The sequence below is a fragment of the Phoca vitulina genome, unplaced genomic scaffold (genome assembly GCF_004348235.1).
Source record: "Phoca vitulina isolate PV1807 unplaced genomic scaffold, GSC_HSeal_1.0 scaffold6, whole genome shotgun sequence".
NCBI classification, from domain to species: Eukaryota; Metazoa; Chordata; class Mammalia; order Carnivora; family Phocidae; genus Phoca; species Phoca vitulina.
Window position 1 is genome coordinate 19,775,061 of NW_022589709.1, and position 24,284 is coordinate 19,799,344.

A 24,284-nucleotide genomic window follows, 5' to 3' on the forward strand; every position below is an offset into this window, starting at 1 on the left:
AATGTATAGTCATTGGTTTTTAGGCTGGTCATCTGGTATTGGCAAAAGGACATGGATTTGCAGTCTGAGGTCTGGTGTTCAAGCATGGGCTCTGACACTGACTAGCTGTGTGATCCTGATAAAACCTTCACCTCTCCCAATTTTCTTTATTGTCACATAAGAAAGAATCCTTCATAGGAGAACCAACCTAAGGATTAAATGTTGTAATGTATGCTAAAGGTGCTTCATAAACTATAAAACACCGCACAAACATCAATCATCTATTGCATTGTAATAGATGAGTCAGGCATGAGGCCTGACACAGAGCTGATGCACAATATTTATAATATTTATAATATAGTATAAATATAATATTTATAATATATAATATATATTTATAATATAGTATATTTATAATATGGTATAAATATAATATAAATATATTTATAATATAGTATAAATATATTTATGATATATATGTTATTACATATATTATATGTATATAATTATAATTTAGTATAAATAAGTAAATTCCGCTGGTGAGCTGTGTCATCTCAGGCAAGAAACATCTGTCTCTCTCTTTTGCCTCCTCTGATACCACTTCTCCCTATTCACTGGGCTCCAACCATACCGTCCTTTTTCCTGTTCTTCCAACACAGCAAGTTCACTCCTGCTGCAGGGACTTTGGACATGCTGTTCCCTCTTCCTGGAACATTCCTCCCCAGCTCTTTGCATGGTTTTCCACTTCTCATCAATCAGGTCTTAGGTAAAATGTCATTTCTTCACAGGCTTTCTCTAACCACCCTGACTAATATTCCTTCCACATCATTCACCCAATATGTATTCTTGTTTTATTTTCTCCTTAGCACTTCTGTTGACTTATTACACTCTCCTCCACTAGAATAAAAAACACTATGCTAGAGTTTCCCCGTCTTGTTCACAACTGGATTCCAATGCCCAAAATAACAATGCCCAAAATAACATCTAACTCATAGTAAACTCTGAATAACCATTTGAATAAATGAAGATGAAATAAAGTATATCAAAAGTTTCATTCATTCAACAAATATTTTATATGTACCTATGAGAGCCCAGGCTCCATTTCAAGGTGCTGGGGATTCAACTGAGAACAAAACAAAAACTTCTGCTTTCTTGGGGCATGCCTACTAGTGGAAAAACAAACAAAAAACAAGGTAAAAAGTAAAAACATACTATAACTGATAATGTTAAGAGTTAAGGAGGAAAAAAAATAAAGCAAGAAAAGAAGACATGAAATGTGTGTGGAGGTGTTAAATTTTAGATAGGGTAGCCAGAGAATGAAATGAGAAGCTAAGCCATGAGGATATATGGGGGAAATGCATTCCAGGAGGTCAGGGTAACTGGGACAGTAATGAAGGTGTTGGAGGCTAACACAATAGGAGATGAGATCAGGGAGGTTAAGGGAAGTCAAACTGTAAAGGGCCCTTTGGCTAAACTAAGGACTTTGGCTTTTATCAAGAGTGAGATGGGAAACCGTTGGGAGCATCAGGGTATCATGATATGGTTTGTTGTAAGAGGACTGCTGAGGCTGCTGTGCTGAAAATACCTGAAGGGCAAGGGAAAGGACCAGTGAAGAAGCTACGATAACCTTAGCAAGAGATGGTGGCTCAGAAAGACTGGGGGAGGAGCTGTGAGGATGGAGGATGAAATTTCAGATTTGACAGTTACACTGGAGAGTTTAAGGGGGAGGTCTGGGCTGGGAATTAGAACTTGAAACTCAAATGGTATTTATTATCAGAAGTAACCGAGGGGCGCCTGGGTGGCTCAGTAGTTACGTATCTGCCTTCGACTCAGGTCATGATCCCAGTGTGCTGGGATCGAGCCCCGCATCAGGGCTCCCTGCTCAGCAGGAAGCCTGCTTCTCCCTCCCCCACTCCCCCTGCTTGTGTTCCCTCTCTCGCTGTGTCTTTCTGTCAAATAAATAAATAAAATCTTTTAAAAAAAAGAAGTAACCGAATCATGGAGATGGAGTCCTGGCTCTACCACATTCTGGTCGCAAACTGTTGAGTAAACTATTTTTAGGTTCTGGGCCTCAATTTCCCTAACAGTAAAACAGAAAATATTCCCACATAACAGGGCCTTCAAGAGAACGAAATGCGAAGTGTCGAAGGCTGACGGTGAGTAAGGTGAGAACCTTTAGCCAAGGACTGCACGAACCTGTACCGGAGGGAGGGGGCTGCTGTAAAACCAGCGACTGACACAATTCCATAGTACTTATTCCGAGGTCCCTCAGCAGTGATGAAAAAGAAGCGCCTGGGCCCGCACCGCAACGCGGTCTGCGGCGCCCAAACCTCGCGAGATTTGTTGGCCAGGCAAAGTCACCCTCCCACCCACATCTCGCGAGACCAAGGTTTATGAGTGGCTATCTGCCGGTTAGGGCTTGCAGGAAAGATGGAGTATCCCGCGTTGGGCACCGTGGAGGCCGCGGACAGTGGAGGGGCCCGGCCATACAAGAGCTCCGAGGAGCGAGAAGGACGGGAACCGGACGGGCTGCGCTTCGACCGCGAGAGGGCGCGCCGCCTGTGGGAAGCAGTGTCCGGGGCCCAACCAGTGGGGAGGGAGGAAGGTGAGTCCCGGGACCTCAGAAGCAGCAAGTCTTTCACCCGCCCGCTCGTCTCACAGGGAGTGGCGGAAGCGCGGGGCGGGAACGCGGACCGGCCCCCGGGTCTCCGGTCACACCCCCTGGCGCCCGGCCCGCCCCCTTGCGTGACGCGCCCCGGGACTTCTTGACTCGTGCACCCCAGCCGGGCCTGGGTACCGTGGGCCAGCTCCCTTGAAAATTGAGGCCGCAGCACCACATGAATGAGGTCTCCGCGCTCAAATGGTCAAGGGCCTTCTCATACTCAGGACGCGGGGTTTTTTCCCCTTCCATTCTCACCCACCAGAGCACAGCTCTTCCTAAACTCCTATCCGTGCCTCTTACCTAAATTCCTATCCGTGCCTTCTCGGGAGACCCACAGAACCTTCCCCGCCAGACTCCTAGCCCCTGACCATTTTCTCCCTGACTCTGCATCGTCCCTGTCTCCAGGTTCTCCCACCCCTAGTGTCGCTTGCCTGCCTTCTCTCATGCCCCACACTGCCAAGGACTCCAAAAGGCCATCTTACCCCCTGTTCCTCCTGGCCTTGGTATCTTCAACCTGGTTTACCCCTGTTTCTAGGTGTCTGGTCTCTACTACCTGGGTCTCTTTTATGAGGTCGGGGCCAGGAACCTGAGAAACTGGCCAGGGTATATTTTGGCTCCAGCTTCTTTGTATCCCATGCTTGTACAGAAGTTGTGGAGAACAGGGTACACTGGGGGTCACTTCAGGGCTGAAGCTTCCCAGCTTGCTCTGCATTTGACCTGGCCCCGGGTAAGATGGAGATAGAGGAGGATGGAAAGCGCTGGCCTGACCTGGTTGTGTGACCCCCTTTGTAGTCCTTAGCAGAGCTAGCTGCTTAACTCTAACCCAGAAGTACAAGAACTGTCTGGCCTTCTGTGCTAATCCTGTCAAGTAATCTGCAGTAAAATCAGATGGTTTGTTTGCTTGGTGAGCAGACTAATCTTGGAAAGTTTAATATGTTGCTTGTGAACTGATTGCCCTGGGATAAAATGGAATTTTGACCATACCCAAGGAAGATATATTTAAATTTGGGGTGGTACCCAGATCTGTACCCTTGTGTATACTTCTCCAGTTTTAAAATTAGTCTAGTCTGACTCCTAAATATGGGCTCTCTGTCTGCCTCATAATTTCAAACTTGTTTGGTACAAATCCCCCCAAACATCCCAATTTCCTTTCACTAATTTGACAAACAGTCATTGATACTTGCTCAGTTCCCAGGACTGGCTGGGCATCAGAGCTACAGAGATGAGGAAGATACTGTCCTTGCCCTGGAGGGGTTTATAGTCTAGTCCAAGAAGCAGACACCAAAACAGTTTCAGTATAATGTAATGGGTGCAGTGAAGAGGAATGTGTAAGAATTGGTTGTGCACAAAGAGGGAGTGACCTTTGTCCTTGAGGGACAGGGAAGGCATCCCCTGGACCTTGAAGCAGAGAACACAACAGCTGTGCTCTAAAAAGTGAATTGCTTATGTGTGTATGAATGTACAGTGTCACTTAGGACCCAGTTGATCTTCCTACTCTCCTTACTTTCCAGTATTTGTATGAGGTTTAGGTAGATACTTGTAACACCAAGTTCTGCTCAGCTTGGTTTTCGTTTTGTTTTGTTTTTCTCTTAGCACTTTCATTGAGTTATAATTTATATACCATAAAATTCACCCATTGTAACTGTACAGTGCAATGATTTTTTAGTAAAAGTACAGAGTTGTGTTTTAGAATATTTCTATAGCTCCAGTTAGTTCATTTGTGCTTGTTTACATTAAATCTCCACTCTTACCTCCTGCCCTAGGCAACCACTGTCCTCTATAAATTTACCTTTTCTGAACATTTCGTATAAACAAAATCATACAATATGTAGTCTTTTGCATTTGGCTTCTCTTGGCATGTTTTTGAGGTCCAGCCAAGTTGTACTGTGTATTAGTACTTCATTACTTTTTGTTGCAAAATAGAATCTCATTGTATGGATCTTGATTTTTTTATCCTTTGACAGTCTCTGCCTTTTGAGTGGGCTGTTTAGACTATTCACATTTAATTTCATTATTGATATGGCTAGATTTACATTTTCCACTTTGCTATTTATCTCCTTTACATTTTGTTCTTCCCTTTCTCCTTTACTGCCTTCTTTTGTATTAAGTATTTTTTAGTGGACCATTTTAATTTTTCTGTTCATATTTTTTATACTTTTTTTTTACTTTTTTATTTTATTAGTGCCCAAGGGACTACAAGATGCATCTTAACTCATCACAGTCTACTTCAAATTAATACTACTAACTTAATTCTGGTAAAATATAAAAACATTCCTCCCCCTCCTTTGTAGTATTATTGTCATGTATATTATTGTCATATATATTACATCGATTTAGGTTATAAACCTAATTATTCAGTGTTGTAATTATTGATTTATACAATATGTCTTTCTTTTAAGATTTATTTAGTGGCTCAGTTGTTAAGCGTCTACCTTCGGCTCAGGTCATGATCTCAGGGTCCTGGGATCGAGCCCCGCATCGGGCTCCCTGCTTGGCGGGAAGCCTGCTTCTCCCTTTCACACTCCCCCTGCTTGTGTTCCCTCTCTCTCTGTGTCTCTCTCTGTCAAATAAATTTTAAAAATCTTTAAAAAAAAAAGATTTATTTATTTTAGAGAGAGAGAGAGGGCGCACAGTGGGGAAGGGCAGAGGGAGAGGAAGAAAGAATCTCAAGCAGACTGCTGCTGAGTGCAGAGCCAGATGCGGGGCCCGATCTCACAACCTGGAGATCACAACCTAAGCTGAAACCAAGAGTCAGGCGCCCAACTGACTCTGCCACCCAGGCACCTGTATACAATATGTCTTTTGAAGAAATTAGGAAAAAAAATATTTATAATGTCTTTTAATTAACCCACATATTTACCATTTCTGGTGTTCTTTTTTTCTTCCTCTGGATTCAAGTTACCACTTGGTACCACTTCCTTTCGGCTAGAAGGGCTTCCTTTAGTATTTCTTTTTTTTTTTTTAAAGATTTTATTTTTTTGTCAGAGAGAGAGAGCACAAGCAGGAGGAGTGGCAGGCAGAGGGAGAAGCAGGCTCCCTGCTGAGCGGGGAGCCCGATGCGGGACTCGATCCCAGGACCCTGGGATCATGACCTGAGCTGAAGGCAGCTGCTTAACCAACTGAGCCACCCAGGCATCCCTCCTTTAGTATTTCTTACAAAGCAAACCTGCTAGCAATGAATTCTCTCAGTCTTTATTTGGGAATGTTTTTATTTTGCTTTCAGTCTTAAAGAATAATTTTTTAAAATAACATCTTTATTGATACATAATTCATATGCCATAAAATTCACCCTTATAAAATATACAGTTCAGTGGTTTAGTATATTCACAGAATTGTGCAACCATCACCAGTAATTCCAGAACATTTTCATCACCCCAGAAAGAAACCCTATACCCATTAACAGTCACCTCTGGCAACTGCTCATTCCCTTTCTGTTTCTATAGATTTGCCTCTTCTGGATGCTTCATATAAATTGAATTGTATAATGTGTAGCCTTTTGTGACTGGCTTCTGTCACTTAGCATAATGTTTGAAGGATAGTTTTGCTGGACATGGAGTTATTGGTTGACAGTTTTGATCTTCTCACTACTGTTATTTCACTGCCCTCTGGCTTTCATTGTTACAGATGAGAAGTTAATCAAATTATTCCACTATACATTATGAGTCATTTTTCTCTTGCTAATTTAAAGAGTTCCTGTCTTTATCTTTCTTTTTAAAATTTTATTTATTTATTTATTTATTTATTTATTTATTTATTTATTTTAGAGAGAGAGAGAGCACAAGCAGGTGAAGGAGCAGAGGGAGCGAATCCTCAAGCAGACTCCTCATTGAGTGCAGAGCCCAACAGGGGGCTTGATCTCACGACCCATGAAATCACGACCTGAGCCAAAACCAAGAGTCAGACACTTAACTGACTGAGCCACACTTAACTGACTGAGCCACCCAAGCACCCCTATCTTTATCTTTCAGTAGTTTGACTATGATGTATCTGGGTGTAGATCTCTTGGTATTTATCCTGTTTTGAGAGACTTGAGACTTTTTTTTTTTTTTAAGATTTTATTTATTTATTTAACAGAGCACACAAGCAGGGGTAGCGACAGGCAGAGGGAGAGGGAGAGGCAGGCTTCCCACTGAGCAGGGAGCCTAATGTGGGGCTCAGTCCCAGGACTCTGGGATCATGACTTGAGCCAAAGGCAGAGGCTTAGCCAACTGAGCCACCCAGATGCCCCAAGAGACTTGAGACTTTTGACTGTATGGATTAATGTTTTTCTTTAATCAAATATGGGGAGTTTTCAAACATTGTTTCTTCAAATATTTTTTTTCTACTCCTTTCTCTCCTGAGATTTCCCATATATATTTGTTTGGTATGCTTTATGTATCCCACAAGTCTCTGAGGCTCTATTCATTATTCTTCCATTTTTTTTTTTCCTCTTCAGATTGAATGTTTCTATTGATCTATCTGCAAGTTCACTGATTCTGTCTTCTGCTACTTTGATGTTGATTTTCTCTCGTGAATTTCTCATTTTATTTATTGTACTTTCAGCTCAACTCTGCTTTTTTGTTTCATTTTTTGTTTTTTTTGTTTTTGAGAGAGAGCGCAGGAAGCAGAGGGGGAGAGGGAAAGAGAGAATCTCAAGCAGGCTCCATGCCCAGCATGGAGCCCGACGAGGGGCTCAATCCCATGACCCTGAGATCACAATGAGAGCCAAAATCAAGAGTCAGACGCTTAACCTACTGAGCCACCCAGGCGCCCTTCAACTCTGTTTTATACGTGTTCTAAGTAGAATAATTTTAACACCACATCATCAATACCATTACATTTGCTTTCTTCATGCCTTTTTTCTATGATAAAATTTGAGCTTTTTCAGACCATCAACAGTATGGATTCACAAAATAGAAGTACTGAGGCTAAGTAATCTTAGTGGGGCTAACTGTTCAGTTCATTCTTGTAGACCACCCTGCCCATTAGACTACATTGCCTAACAAATCTGACCCACTGGTAGATTATATCCAGCTTGCTTTTACTAGGATCTTTTGTTGTATGCTGCTTTCTAACTATAGCTGTACCTAGAAATCCACTACCTCCCAAAAAGCCATAATAAGCAGGCTACTAAATTGGTTACATCTCTGAGGACCATCTTCACACAGAAATTGATGAATTTCTGTGGAGCTGAGTTGAAGAGTCTAAGGCCACATATGGGGCCAAGGAATAGCAAGTCATTATAGATTAGCAGTGTTCACCATTAATTGGAATATAGGAGGTCGTTTAGTCATGCACTGACCAGCTATTCTGGCCCTAAGTATCCTGAGGCAACTTTAGGCACATTAAGTCACCTAAAGACAGTTGTAACTTATATTGAGGTGTCATGATAATTTGTCTCCCAAATACTACTTCTCCTACATTCCTTAAGTTTATGAATTATCTTGCTTCTCTACACTAGCTCTCTCTGTCCATACTTCACTGACCCTGTGAAAATCAGCCCTGTGCTAGATCTCTCAGTCTCTGCCCTGTACATCTTCTGGTTGGCTACAATACGGATACAAATCCAGTCCTGCCAATATCATAGATTTGGAAGACAGAAATGCGGTGAAGATCATATTCCTATGGCTTTTGGCTATTGTTACTATCAAGAAAGGTCATGGACCTATGAGATCATCCTACATCAGTATTCCAGAATCCAATATCAAGCTTCATAGGCTGAGATGTAGGTTCATTGACAATGGAAGCTTCTTACTTTCAGCAGGGTTGCAATAGAGGCCTCAAACTATAGCTTTCTGTGTAACAGTCATATATTGTTCCTAGAGACATTTATGAAGGCCCAACCAAGTACCTTCAGTGCCTTTCCAATGGTTTTCTAAGCATCTAATTTCTTATATCAAACCTGTCCCATTCTGGGGAGGTAGTTGGTAGTTGGATTAAAGTTGTAGGTGGAGGGATGCCTGGGTGGCTCAGTCAGTTAAACGTCTGCCTTCGGCTCAGGTCATGATCCCAGGGTCCTGGGATTGAGTCCCACATCAGGCTCCTTGCTCGGTGGAGAGCCTGCTTCTCCCTCTGCCTGCCGCTCCCCCTGCTTGTGCTCACTTTCCCTCTCTCTCACAAATAAATAAAATCTTTTTTAAAAATAAATAAATGAATAAAGTTATATGTGCATCAGGGCAATAGAGACACACATTCAGGCCACCTTCTCAGAATTCTGATAATTTATGTAAGCTCTTTTTCCCAGTGTGGACCTTAGCTCCTCCAACCTTGTAAACCTCTCATGGTTCTTGTGGGTCAGGAATTTAGGAAGGGCTTGGCTGGACAGTTCTGTCTCAGGGCTTGGAGGGCTCCAAGATTCAGTTCCAGGACCTCTTTCCTTTTCCATCTACACTAGGCATTCTCTTCCAATCCATAGCCTAAAGTATGATTGATATACTTACGAGTCTCAATTTATAATCTCCAGCTCTGACCTCTCCCTTGAGCTCCAGACTTGAATCTCCAACTGACTACTTGATATCTCTACCCATATATCTAATAGACCACTCATGTTTAACATAGCCAAAGAAAAGTCTTAAATTCTCCAAGGCTGTCATCCTCCAGTTTTCATCTCATCTGTTCAGATGCTCAATCTCAAAACCTAGGAGCTATTCTTGACTCCTTCCTTCACTTCCCCACATCCAATCTAAGAAATTGCATATCAGATCTACTTCTGGAATGTAATTCCAAAGCCATACACTTTTCTCTATCTCCATTGCCAGCTTCCATTGGCATCCGCATACAGTCTGCTGACACAGTGATCAGAGTGATCTTTTGAAATATAAGCCAGATCTTTTTGCCTCTCATGGCACTAAAAACAAAATCCATAGTTCAAATCATGGCTTTTGAGGCCTTATATTCATTCAACATGATCTGGTAGGCCTCACACTGCCTCTCCAACTTTTATTTCCTACCACTTTTGTCTCATTCACCATACTCTAGCCACACTGACCTCCTCTCCATTCCTTGAATATGCCAAACTCATCCCTGCCTCAGAGACCTGGCACTGTCTCAGGCTGGAACACTATTTCCCCCAGATCTCCTTATGGCTGATGCCTTATAAGATGGTCTTCGCTGACTATACTGCCCCCATCATTCTCTACCACTTACTTTGTTGTTGTTGTTGTTTAAAGTTTTTTTTTTTTGTTTAAAGATTTTTTATTTATTTATTTGACAGAGAGACAGAGAGAGCACAAGCAGACAGAGCAGCAGGCAGAGGGAGAGGGAGAAGCAGGCTCCCGGCCGAGCAGGGAGCCTGATGTGAGGACCCTGGGATCATGACCTGAGCCGAAGGCAGACACTTAACTGACTGAGCCACCCAGGCGCCCCCTCTTTTTTTTTTTTTAAGATTATTTATTTATTTATTTTACAGAGAGAGCTACTTACTTTGTTTTCATAGCATTTCTCTCTCTCTCACTATTTTGCTTTTTATTTACTTTGTATTCTGTCTTGTTGATATGGCCCCAGTGCTGGCACATAGAAAGCATTCCAAATATGTATTTGTGGACTGTGTGGATATACTCTCTGAGACTAGAGAGGTTCATTTCATTCATTCAGCAGATACTCACCAAGGCCCTGCTATGGGTCAGGTATTGTACTAGATACTGGGATACAAAGTCATACATGGTCCCTGCCCTATTTAGCCTTTGAGAGTCAGATTCTGAATATCTTTGAAAAAGAACCTCATCTTCTTTAATTAAAAAAAAGAAAATATCCAACATCTCCAGGTCAGGGGAGGATGACTGGAGTGTGACTCCTGGGTACCATCTCCGTCTTACGGGCTTTGCATTCTGAGGATCCTCTCATCTTCCCTTTAAAATAAAAGCTCTTGGGCGCCTGGGTGGCTCAGTTGGTTAAGCGACTGCCTTCGGCTCAGGTCATGATCCTGGAGTCCCGGGATCGAGTCCCGCATCAGGCTCCTTGCTCGGCAGGGAGTCTGCTTCTCCCTCTGACCCTCCTCCCTCTCATGCTCTCTGTCTCTCATTCTCTCTCTCTCAAATAAATAAATAAATAAATCTTTTAAAAAATAAAATAAAATAAAATAAAAGCTCTTGAGGGCGCCTCGGTGGCTGAGTTGGTTAAAATAAAAGCTCTGGCCCATATGTGTTCACAGACCCACTTCCCTTGGTTTCTCTGAACCCAGCTGAGGCCAGCAAGGTCTTTCACAAAAATTTACCAAGCACCATAGGAGAAAAATGGGGAAATAAACAGTGACTCTAAGGGGCAGAAATACAGCCAGACAGCAGCCTTTCTGCCCAAAAGGGCTGGCATAGATAAGCTTTAGACCTTGTAAAGTAGCGAAAGTCACCTTAAAAACTTTCCTACCAAGAGGGGCACCTGGGTGGCTCAGCTGGTTAAGCATCAGACTCATGGTTTCAGCTCAGGTGATGATCTCATGGGTAATGGGATCAAGCCCCACATTGCCACTCCCTGCTCAGCAGGGAGTCTGCTTGATGATTCTCTCTCTCTCTGCCCCTCCCTCTCAAATAAATAAATAAATCTTTAAAAAAAAAAAAAAAGTTTCCTACCAAGAACCTCCCTCCAGGGCATCTTGACCTCATTTTGGTCCAGAGTGGAAGATAAAAAACATGAGCTTGCTGTCCCCTCAGAGTTTTCTGGACTCTGTCCCTGCCTCAGATTATTGGTGTCATGATAGAACTCATGCCTTGCGTGAAATTTTACTTCCTCCCCAAAGGTAAGGCTTAGTTCCCCACCCAACAATTAAGAATAGTTAATGTCATGGTTTCCTACAGTGTAGAACTTGTGTAATATGTTAGGTGAATTGAGATGTTTCAAAGTCAGATCAAGAAAAATTTTAACACTTACCAAGTTCTAGAATAAGAAATATCTTAGGGCACCTGGCTGACTTAGTCCATGGAGCATACAACTGATGATCTTGGGGTTGTGAGTTCAAGCCCCACGTTGGGTGTAGAGATTACTTAAAATCTTTAAAATATATATATATTCACAGGTACAATCTAGAAAATAATTAATTTTCTCAGAAGCACAGGACCCAAAAAAGAATTTGACATATAACATTCGTCATTGACAACGAGTGTGTACTAACTAAGCCAGACACTGCACTAAGTGCTTTGTATGGAAAACCACAAGGATAATACATTTTATGAGATACATGTTACCAGTACAGTAGTCCCCCTTATTCATGGGAAATATATTCTAAGATCCCTACTGTGAATGCCTAAAACCACAGATGGTATCGAACCCTATATATATTTATATTTTTTCCTATACATACATATCTATGATAAAGTTTTATTTAGAAATTAAGTACAGGGGCGCCTGGGTGGCTCAGTCGTTGGGCATCTGCGTTCGGCTCAGGTCATGATCCTCGGGTGCGGGGATCGAGCCCCGCATCGGGCTCCCTGCTTGGCAGGGAGCCTGCTTCTCCCTCTCCCGCTCCCCCTGCTTGTGTTCCCTCTCTTGCTGTGTCTCTCTCTGTCAAATTAATTAATTAATTAATTAATTAAGCACAGTAAGAGATTGACAATAATAACATTAATAAAACAATTATAATAACTTACTGTAGTAAAAGTTATATGAATGTGGTATCTCTGTTTCTCAAAATATTTTACTGTACTTACCCTTGTGGTAATGTGAAATGATTAAATGTCTACATGATGAGATAAAGTGAAATTAATGATGTAGGCATTGTGACATAGCATTAGGCAACTACTGACCTTCTGAAGATATGTGAGAGGGAAGATCATCTGCCTCCAGACTATGGTTGACCATAGGTAACTGAAATCACAGAAAGTGAAACTGCCAGATAAAGGAGGGCTTCTGTACTCCCATTGTAAACAGAGGAAAACCACAGGATGGAGATTAATTTCTTTTTTTTTTTTTTTAAGATTTTATTAATTTACTTGAGAGAGAGCATGCACCCGAGAGAGCAAGAGGAGGGGGAGAGGCAGAGTGAGAGGGAGAAGCAGGCTCCCCACTGAGCAGGGAGCCCGACTTAGGGCTCCATCCCAGGATGCTGGGATTATGACCTGAGTGAAGGCAGACGCTTAACGACCGAGGCACCCAGGTGCCCTGAGATTAAGTAATTTCTATAAAATCACACAGTCACAGAAACAGCAGCAGGATTTGAACCCAAGTCAGCATGCCTGGGGGGCCCAAGTTCCTAACCAAGATTTGTACCACACACATTTAACTAGTATTAGATACTAGTTTGTGTTTACTGTATAATAACAGGATTAATTAACCTTTTCTCATGAAGGTAAAAGATCATCGAGCAGCATCTTTTTTTTTTTTTTAAAGATTTTATGTATTTATTTGACAGAGACACAGCGAGAGAGGGATCACAAGCAGGGGGAGAGGGAGAGGGAGAAGCAGGCTTCCCGCCGAGCAGGGAGCCCAATGCGGGGCTCGATCCCAGGACCCTGGGACCATGACCCGAGACGAAGGCAGATGCTCAACAACTGAGCCACGCAGGCGCCCTGAGCAGCATCTTCTAATTGATATTTATCCTCCAAAATTACTTTTCAAATCTTCTGATTTATTCCAAAGAAACCAATTTTTAATGTTTCCTTAATAAACAAATTCACATTCTTTCCATACAAAAAGAATATTCTAGTCTTTCAATAACTAAACCCCAGTACAATTTTCTAACCAAAACGCTGTGTACAGTTATACCAATGTAAATTTTAAAATCAGAAAATGCAGGGTGCCTGGCTGGCTCTGTCAGTAGAGCATGCAACTCTTGATCTCAGGGTTATGAGTTTGAGCCCCACAGTGGGTATAGAGATTACATAAAAATAAAATCTTTTTGGGGTGCCTGGGTGGCTCAGTCGTTAAGCGTCTGCCTTCAGCTTAGGTCATGATCCCAGGGTCCTGGGATCGAGCCCCGCATCGGGCTCCCTGCTCGGCAGGAAGCCTGCTTCTCCCTCTCCCACTCCCCCTGCTTGTGTTCCTGCTCTCGCTATATCTCTCTCCCTGGCAAATAAATAAGTAAAATCTTTAAAAAATAAAAAGAAATAGAGAAATAAAATCTTTTTAAAAATAAAAAAATAAATAATAAAATCAGAAAATGCTATTGATCTTTTAGTGGAATAAATGTTGGAGTTGCTTTATTTTTAATTCCACAGAAAATGTTCACAAATAATAAAAAAGATACAGAATTTATTATTACAGTTTAAAAAAAGAGTGATAAAATGATTCTCTTTTCAAGTCTTTCAATCTTTCTGATTCTATCTGGGAAAAATATCTTAACACCTTTCTTCACAGTTGCTGCTCTCTTAGTCTTTGTAAGGAGAGCTCCAAGCCTCTGGTACCAGTGTCAGTCTAGAATTACTTCATTTTTATTGGTATCTATTTAAATTTATGATCTAAAGATTTCTTTTTAAAAGAATTTATATCATGGTGATTATAGTTAATAATGCTGAATTGTATATTTGAAAGTTGCTAAGAGAGTATATCTGGAAAGTTTTCATCACCAGACAAAGATTTGTAACTATGTATGATGACAGATGTTAACTAGATTTATCATGGTGACCATTTTGCAATATATACAAATATCAAATCATTATATTGTACACCTGAAACTAATATAATGTTGTATATCAATTATAACTCAAAAAAATTTACTTAGTAAAGAAAATTGGCTTACACAAAATTGTAAAGTTATTATATAGGTGATATGAGTATATAGCATGAGTCATGAAAGCATAGGGAAGGAGTGACTAAGGTGTGTCGAGATATAATGATATGGCATTCCATTACTCAGTGCCTACGTTTGAGACCGGGTTCAAAGACAGTGCTGTTGAGGTAGGTTTTTAACTCAAAGATTTTTTATTTTCCTCTCTGTAGTGGAGCACATGATCCAGAAGAACCAGTGTCTCTTTACCAATACCCAGTGTAAGGTTTGCTGCGCCTTGCTCATTTCTGAGTCCCAGAAGCTGGCACACTACCAGGTATGCCATTGTACCTTTAGAAATACTTTACTTTCCAAAATAAAAAAAAAGAAATACTTTATTTTCCACACTCAGTGCCAAGCCCTCACTTCTCCCTGGCTTGCACAATGAAGTGTATGTAATTCCTTCCTAGCCACCCAGACATTGCCTCCATGCATGTTGACTGTGATTTGAAGGTTGACTTAATTTTTCTCTGTCTCATTTCTCCCATCCAAATCAGGATCATCATACTTATATCTTCCCTCTCAGTGCGGTATAGTAGAAAGTATGCACTTTGGCTTTAAATAGACCTGAGTTAGAATCACAACTCTGCTGCTCATCTTGGGCAAGAAGCCTCACCATCTTCAGTCTTAGTTTCCTTATCTGTAAGATAGAGATGATGGTAATTTTCTCATAGATTGCTGTGAAGGTTAGACTTAATAGCACGTAAAGTACCTTGAACAGAGTAGGAGCTCAATAAACTAGGTTTCTTCCCCTATCTTCTCCTCCTCAGAAGTTTTTGTGAGGATGGATCAGATGAAAATCTAGTATTTTTGAGTGCCTTAGATATGAAATGGCATTTGGCTATTTTTGATCTTTTTCCTGGGTTCTTGCAGAGCAAAAAACATGCCAACAAAGTGAAGAGATACCTAGCAATCCATGGAATGGAGACATTAAAAGGGGAAACGAAGAAGCTAGACTCAGATCAGGTAATCCAGCTGCCATGTTGAGACTGCTCACTTTCTGATGAAGCCAACAGGCAGGTTGGTGTGGTGGAAAGAAGGTGGGCTTTGAGTCAGACTGAATTGGCTTCAAATCCTGGCCATGTTGTGCGACTTGGAAAAGTCTTGTTACTTCTCTAAGCCTTGATATCTTCCTCCCTAAAAATGAGAATGCTGATATCAACTATATTTTAGGATTTTTCCAAACTAAAATGAGGGAAGGTTTATAAAAAGCACCAAACACAGAGCCTGGCACATAGTAGGGCTCAGTAAATCAAGCCATTGTTATGCATTACCACCCAGTGGTTTATTGAAGCAGGACAAGAAGCTTCCCCTTCACTACTCAAGGAGAAAAAAGGGAAAGAAACCAGGCTGCTTGCTTTCTTGAAATGGGAGGGAAAGAGCTGAGTTCAGCACTTGAATGTTTTGAATAAACAAGTGGAAAAAACACCTTTCCAAATGCCTGTTCCGATTGAGGTGTAAATGCACTTGCTTTTTGGCTTAGAAATACTGTGAGAATTATGCTGAAACAATCCTAGTCCCTCAGGGGTACCATTATTTTTGTTCCATGGGAGGTTGTTCAAATGTCATGGGATGAGAAGTCCACTGATGAGGGCCCAATACCAGCTCTGCAACTTACTGGTTTGGTGACTTTGGGCAAATCACTTCACCTCTCTACTTTACCCATAAAATGGAGATAATAATTCCTACCTTTTAAGGGTATTGTGAGGTAAAATTCCAATTCCTAGTGGATGTTCAGTGAATGAAAATTTGCAGATTGCTTCCTATTATATATAGTGGTCACAGGTTTGGAAGGGCCTTACTCATCCCTTCTCCAAAGTCACTGGACCCATCCCCTAGTTGCCCTTCTTATGATTTAGAATTCAGAAAGACAAGACCAACTCTATGACTCTGGACAAGTCACTTCACCTCTTTGTATCTTGATTATTTCAACCCTCGGGGTGGTCCAGTAGTTCAAATGAAGTGACATTCCCCTTCAACAAAGAATTATCCAAAATGTCAATAGTGCCAAAATTGTAAAATGCTCTTGTAACGAATACTATTCACAGATCACACCTCAGAGAGCTGGGAGCTCTTAACATAGGCTTGAAATACATTGTTTTCTGGCCTAATCACAATCAACAAATAAAACCCAAATATCTGCTTGTTCAGCAAACCCTGAATATCTGCTGTGTGCCAGACTCCAGCAGGGTGCTAAGGATAGGAAACAAAGATGAATCCAGTGGTCCATGCCCAAAGTCCTCCTAAGCTGTGACACTGTCAGTTTGGGTGACAAGTGGTATGATAGAGGTCTGTTTAATGTACTCTGGGCATGCAGAGATGGAACAAGATTAACTTTTTCTGAATACCCACACAAAGCAGCTCGATAATTGTGTACTGAATGATTTTCTTACATAATAATCTCCCAGAAGTGAGATATATATATATATGCCTATATATATATAGGCCTTGAAGGCTAAGCCGATACATGCTAGGCAGGAAAAGAGGAAGATCATTCTAGGTAGCAGGAATGGCCCAAGCAAAGCAAGGAAGCAACAGAGAATAAAGTGGGGAATGGTGAGTAGAACCTGAAATGAAGTAGCTGGAGAAAGATCCAGAAAGGTAGGTTGGGGTTAGTGTGTGAAGGGGGCCTTGAATTCCCATTCTTCTATGGGCAATGGGGAACCATTGAAGATTTTCTGGCTGGGCAGTGGCGTGATCAGACCTGTGTTCTTTCTCCCAACCAGAAGAGCAGCAGAAGCAAAGACAAGAACCAGTGCTGCCCCATCTGTAACATGACCTTTTCCTCCCCTGTCGTGGCCCAGTCGCACTACCTGGGGAAGACCCACGCAAAGAACTTAAAGCTGAAGCAGCAATCCACTAAGGTGGAAGGTACTGGTTTTCCTGAGTAGTGCTATATCGGTACCCCTCCCATCCTCAGGGCACCAATGCCAGGTGCTCCCAGAAATGCTCACTGGGGCCACAGACTTGGAGAGGTTGAACTACTTTGAGAACCCTTAAAAATATCAAAGTAGACCCAGCTTCAGTGAAATGCAGCCTCAGAGTTGTGCTCACCTAACTTCCTTTCTTTGGTTACATCAATTTTTCTCTGTAGAAGCATCTTAGCCCTGAGCTTTTGTCCTGACAAATAATTATAATTGGGAGTGCCAAAGTCCTCCAGGCCGTGCATACCATGAGAGCATTCTATCTCCTACCTCTCCCACTTAGGTTTTTCCTTCCCAGCATCCACCGGCCCTTATTACCATGTGTTCCAAGTTGAAAGCTAAATCCTTGTCTTTTTCGTGTGCTCAGGTTATGCCCTGCTCACTTTAATCCTCAAAGCTGCCTGTTCTCCTCAAGACAGGGACTTGCTTTTCAAAGCGGGACACTTTAGTGCTGCCACTGCTGCCCAGCAAGCCGTGTTTGCAACTGTCATGAATTCATTTCCAGTGCAGTGACTTCTAAAACAGTCCCCTTTATCTTGTCACCACTGGTACTCAACCCCCACTCTCATCTCATTAACTCCTGACTTTCTGGGAATTTTTAACCTGTGCTAACTGCAGTCAGCCAAGAATGAAAGTTCTTTGATTTTTATTTCATTTTTTTCTTGGTAATTTTTGCTTCTTTATTTATTTTGGACCAAGAAGTAAACTAACTGTACTATTTATAATACTTGTTATTCTTTTTTATAATACTGTATTATGAAAACAAGACAACAGTGTTTTGGAAGACTTTGAAGATAAGGTGAAAAATCACTCATAATTACACCCTCTTAAACACACCCAAATCTAGTTCATGCTATGAAACAACAGAATATGGACTTTGAGGTCACAGACATGCAGGTTTAAATCCTGATGCTGCTATTTACCATCTATATGACTTAACTTCTTTGAACCTGAGTTTCCTCACCTATAAAATGTTAATAATAATATCTACTTTATGGGTTATGAGGATGAAATAATGTATATAAGGATCCTAGGACTTAATAGATGCTCAGTAAATGACAGCTGCTGCTGTTAGTATTATCACCATCATCGAGATAGCCAGGATAAGTGGAATCCCCTTATCAAATGTAGTATTTGCTCAGGCATCCACCACCTGGAGCATGTCATTGGCCTCGCTTATGGTTTGTTCATCATTGAGTTATACTAGTACTAATGGCTTTTGTTTAAACTTGGTGTTGGGGGCGCCTGGCTGGCTCAGTCAGTGCAGCATGTGACTCTTGATCTTGGGGTCGTGAGTTCGAGCCCCACGTTATATGTAGAGATTGCTAAAAAATAAATAAATAAATAAAGTCGGTGTTGGTACAAGAGATTAAAACATTAGGCCAAGGGAAACTACCTTAAGAACAGAACTTTATAAGGACATTTATCTTTATATGGATTGATCTTTTCCATAAATGGGAAAATTCCCTGGAATATTCCAGGTCCCAAAGATTCCATACAAAGAGATTATTTTCCATGTTCATTTTTAGCCTTTGCCACATACAGATAAGTTTTGATATAGTTGTAATCAAAGTGCATCTACCATTTGTATACTGCTTTTACTTTTCACAGAATTTTGTAGTTTAAGCACATTTCCATGTTATTATGTGAGTGTAGAACTCTATTTCTGAAATTAAACATTTTTCTAATGTAAAAGTAATAGAAGCATGTTGTAGAAAATACGGAAAATATAGGTATATGAAAAGAAAATGTACCTATAATTTTACCACTCAGAGATAACCACTGTTAACATTTTGGAGTAGTGTTTCTCCTCTAATCTTTTGTTATGTGTATGTGTGTATATCTGTGTGTATAGTTGTTTTATGTATATCCAGATTAAATCCATATATATGTCCATATAAACAAAGAATACTTTAAATGGCCTTATTATGTTTATAAAAATGATACTATGCATACTCGCTATGAGTAATTCTAGTGCAAACAATGCAAAAAGTACAAAGAAGAAAGTAAAATATCCCCCAAATCCTACCACCGAAAGAGAAACACTATTAATATATTGGTGACATTTTCAGAATACCAGTAACACATAAAGACTGTGCATATATCTTTTAACAATGATAAGATCATATTGTGTGTGCAATTTTATACACTTTCTGTTTAATATAACATTTGTATTTCCCCATGTTATTAAAAACTTTTTTATAAACATTTTAATGACTATATAATAGCCCATCATACCATATTTAACCATTCCTCTAATGTTGAACATTTCCCCCTTCCCCTTTTTTGATATTTATAAATAACAGTACAGCAAACACCCCTGTAGAATACTCTTTACATACTTCCAGCTGTTTCCTAAGAGAAGACGCCCATAGTTGTTATTTTTTGGATGTCCATAAAGCGGTTCCTCCAACTTTACTTAACCATTTACCTCTGATGTTTCTCTTCAATATCTTTTAAAGAATGACCTTTTTATGTTTTAACAACCATTATTGTCTCTCCTTTCTGATGTGAAAAATCTACATTCATTGTAGAAAAGTTGGAAAATACTGAAACGCACCCTTTTACTCTATGCCTTTGGCCTTTTTTCCATGCATCACCAGTATGTTTTTTCATTTGTTTATTTTACAAAATTGAGGACATAAGAAACAGATTGCTGTATAACCTGCTTTTTTTAACATAACACCACATACTGAATATTTTCTCATATATTAAATATTCTACAACATGTGCATTACTTTTCAAGTGACTTGCTGAAACAATGGACAGGGAATGTTAGTGGTCAGGGAAATTGAGATTCCTATGCTGGAAAACCATTGTGAGAAAAGCCAGCAAGTTTCCTCTGGCTTGCTAAAAATCCTCAAAACTTCCCCCATTGAAGTGGTCCAGGGATGAACAAGCATCTGAGCCATCGATCTTGAGTGCTGCTGAGCCCCACTTCTCTTCCACCATTGGTGGGGGTTCTAGGCCACAATTTTTAAAGCAGTGGTTACTAGGTTGACACCATTCTAGCCACGTGGACTCATTAGTGAGTCTTGGCATTCACTCCATAAAGCAGCAGTCTGGCCTGCCATCAGTATCAAGATATATGTTGACCCACAGGAGGCTTATGCATATGCCTATAACAGATTCTGATTAACTGAATTCATTGACCAAAGCCAGGGATGTTTTCTGAAGGTGAAAGCATGATCTGTAGCCCTCAGGTTACCCTACCACATTCTGGCAGCCTGGCATAGCAAAGACAGCATGGTCTTTAGGGTCACACAGACAGGTTCACTCGCTAGCAGGGTGATCTTGGACAAGTCACTTTACCCATCTGAACCTTGGTTTTTCTCTATAATGTGGCAAAATGATATCTATCTCATGGGATAGTTCTGAGGACCAAAGGAGGAAATAATATATACAAAGCATGTAACTAAATGTCAGTGTCATCCCCTCTCTCCCCTACTCAGCCTGGAAGGCAGTGTAACCCAAAAGGCCTCCCTAGGATGGTTGCCTTTTCTAAATGACCCTCCAGGTCCTCAGGCCCTCAGTTGCTACATCTGTGCATTGGGTCCCAGCTCTGTAACTAGGGCACTTTGAGGATGGGACTAAAACACCCAGGTTTCTTGTCCCACTTGCTGTGAAGTTCTCGGGAATTCTGAGGGATAAAAAGACTACAAACATGTACGTTTCTAGTCTGTTGTAATTGGGTAACTTGATAGCAGAAGCCTCCTCAGAATATGAGATAATCAGGATTCATGTACCTGAAGTAGTGAAAGCTGCTGATCAAGTAGCTGGTCTTTGAGCTCCCCCAAATCTTCCCAATTTTCCCAATTAGAGAAGGCTTTCCGTGTGTGTCACACAGGCAGAGTGCCACATCTGCAAGTGTGATTAGTGACCCAGGCTTTCTTTCCATTCAGCAGACTAGAAAGCTTGGCACCTTCTGGGTCTTTTCATTGTTTCTGTTTGAACTCTCTCACCGCAGCTCTGTCGAAACGCCTTACAAACCCTTTCCTTGTGGCCTCCACCTTAGCCTTGCACCAGAATAGAGAGATGATAGACCCAGACAAGTTCTGCAGCCTCTGCCATGCGACTTTCAACGACCCTGTCATGGCTCAACAACATTATGTGGGCAAGAAACACAGGAAACAGGAAACCAAGCTCAAACTCATGGCACACTATGGGCGGCTGGCAGACCCTGCTGTCACTGACTCATCAGGTAAGAGGGCCCAGCTCACACCCAGAGCTGGATCAGGGCCTGACCACTGGAGTTCCCCAGACTACCAAAGCTGTGCCCTTTCTTCCTTACATCTAAAGCAGGCGTTGCAAACTCAAATGCCTGCAGAAACCAGACAGGAAATTTCAATAAGTAAAAGAGCCAAGAGGGGATTTGATCAGCTGAAGAGTACATGCCTCTCCTGGGCAGCTCCAGCTAGTTACTACCGTATCTTCCGTTTTTCAAAAGACTCTAGAAAGTCAGATTTCTTTAAGAATTCCCCTCATTTTTAGGGGCGCCAGGCTGGCTCAGTCAGTAGACCATACGACTCTTGGTCTTGGGGTTCTGAGTTCAAGCCCATGTTGGGTGTAGAGATTACTTAAAGATAAAATCTTAAAAAAAAAAAAGAAAAAGCCCCTCAGTTTTAAATGTGCCACCAGATTTTAAAAATGTTAAACCCTGTGTGAGTCAAACCTGTCTGCAAGCCAGATTTGGGCCAAGGGCCACCAGTTTGCAACCTCTGATTTAAGCTCCCTGTCATCCACATTCCTGTGTGAAGACCTCAGTAGCCTCTGTCAGATTTTAGAGTGTCCTCAGGGCCCCTCATCTCTCAGCAGCTCAGGCCTGCCTATATCCTTGGGATAGTGTGGTGAAGGACACCACTCTGACTCAGAGAACATTAGTTTTTCCCTGACTTCAAGATGCCAGTCAGCATCACAGGACTAAGCATTCATGAAGAGTTAAGAGCCTTCCCAATCACAGTAACTACTTAGGGCTTATAATAAGAGTGGGGGAGGGGAAGATTATTATTTTCTCTTTCATTCAGTCAGTAAATGTTTATTGAGCGCCTACTCTTTTCCCTCATTGAGGGAACAGTCCCTGTCTCCTGGAGCCTACATGAGCATTCAGTGGGTCCTCAGGGTTTCCACCCAGGCCATGGAGATGCAGCACCAGACAGTCAACTCTTGAGGCCCCCATGGCATCCAAGTACAAACAACTTGGCCTCAGGGAACCTGCTGCTCAGGGTCATCTGTGCTCTTGCCACAGTCCTGGAAAGGTGAACACCCAAATGTTGTAGATGTTCCAGACCACATATGAGCAAGGGGAGAGATCATGCCTCTCTAACAACCCCCAAACCCAAAGCAGCCATACAACACAGGTCATCACTGAGCAGTACTGACAAGATGAGATGGGCATGAAACAGTGGCTTCAGCAGGGTGCTAAGGAGTGTTCTTCCAGTGCCACTGAAGGACCTTGCTTTATAAACCTCTTCAAAATTGGATATTTACAGGGCGCCTGGGTGGCTCAGTTGGTTAAGCGTCTGCTTTCAGCTCAGGTCATGATCCCGGGGTCCTGGGATCGAGTCCCACGTCAGAAGCCCGCTTCTCCCTCTGCCTGCCACTCCCCCTGCTTGTGCTCTCTCTCTCTCTCTCTCTCTCTCTCTGTCAAATAAATAAATAAATAAAATCTTTAAAAAAGAAAAAACAAAAACAAAATTGGATATTTACGTAGTGTTCCCACATACAAGTAATGCCTTCCCCTTTAACAGGATCAGCCCCATATGCTGAGGAATCTGGAGACTTCAGAACCAAGCTCCTCAGAACCCTTCTTCTTTTTTTTTTTTTTTAAAGATTTTATTTATTTGAGAGAGAGAGTGTATGAGAGGGGAGAGGGTCAGAGGAAGAAGCAGACTCCCCACTGAGCAGAGAGCCCGATGCGGGACTCGATCCTGGGATTCCAGGATCATGACCTGAGCCGAAGGCAGTCGCTTAACTGACTGAGCCACCCAGGCGCCCCAGAACCCTTCTTCTATGACACCCTCCTATTTTGGCCTGAGACTGATAGAGACAACATAGCATCCAGCCGGCATGACCCAGGGTTCTCTTGCAGCTGACCCTTCTTTGCTCCAGCTCCTGGCCCTCCTTTATTTGGCCCTGCCCTGGTCATTTTCTCATTATCTCTGTCCACTGCCAGGACTTAAACCCTGCCGTGTTTTAGGCTGCTTATCTTAACTTGTATCCATTCTATTATCTTAAGCCAAAGTCTCCTTCCTATATCTACTCCTCCATTTGTCTAAGACTAATTACCATACTTAATCCTAGAACTGTATCCTAGATCCTTTCTTCTTGCTTAAGGCATCTGACTGCTTTACAGACCAGCCAAAATTTTTCATGAGAACCTAGGCAGGGGGCAGGGGTATCACACCCCCTTTGATATTAACATATATATTATAATTTAATTCCCTCAGCATTCCTAAAAATAGGTATGATTTTTTCCATTTCACAGATAAAGAAGTTGAGACTCAGAGTGACTTGCCTAAGGTCAAACAGCTGATAGGACCTGATGTTAAGTGACAGTATCAGTCTGTGTCTCTGGCTCTGTCTGGCTCCAAAACTTACACTCCTTCCCCCTGCCTCCAGCTCTGAGTATACTTGGCAGGAGGCTTTCCAACTACAGGACATCAGTAGAGGCACTGAACGCACTCTGACCCCCTTCTTACCCATAGAGTGGGATGCTGATCTAGGATATGCAAAGCAGTGGCTTGAGCTGACAGGGACTTCGCCTTAGTAAAGGTTTTAGGTTTGTTAGCAGCTTGACTTTTCCCTGCTGGCCTCTGCCAAAACTTGTTTGTTCATTCAATCAGTCAGTCATCCTATACTTACCTGCGGCTGCTGCACTCCAGGCTTAAGCTAGATGCTCTCACATGTAATTACCTGATTTAATCCTCACAGCAGCTCTGTTGTGCAAGTTTGATTATCCCCATTTTACAAATGAGGTCATTAGGATCAGAAAGGTGAGGTGATTTGTCCTGAGTCCCACACTAGGCAGCAGCAGGCAGAGCCAGCATTG

At 41.8% G+C, this 24,284-nt stretch overlaps 1 protein-coding gene across 5 annotated transcripts in view; it reads left to right on the forward strand.

Annotated features, from left to right (window-relative positions):
* The first annotated feature begins 1,920 nt into the window (after nucleotides 1–1,920).
* Nucleotides 1,921–24,284, forward strand: part of ZNF346 (zinc finger protein 346) — a 34,385-nt gene continuing 12,021 nt past the window's right edge. The window contains exons 1-5 of one of the 5 annotated variants that reach the window (XM_032403794.1): nucleotides 1,921–2,584; nucleotides 14,486–14,589; nucleotides 15,186–15,278; nucleotides 17,039–17,183; nucleotides 21,204–21,437. In XM_032403794.1, coding sequence (XP_032259685.1) covers nucleotides 2,410–2,584; nucleotides 14,486–14,589; nucleotides 15,186–15,278; nucleotides 17,039–17,183; nucleotides 21,204–21,437 — 751 coding nt within the window. In that variant the 5' untranslated portion in view covers nucleotides 1,921–2,409. The remainder of the gene's footprint in view (nucleotides 2,585–14,485; nucleotides 14,590–15,185; nucleotides 15,279–17,038; nucleotides 17,184–21,203; nucleotides 21,438–24,284) is intronic. The other 4 variants (XM_032403792.1, XM_032403793.1, XM_032403796.1 and 1 more) reach the window with 4 other exon arrangements.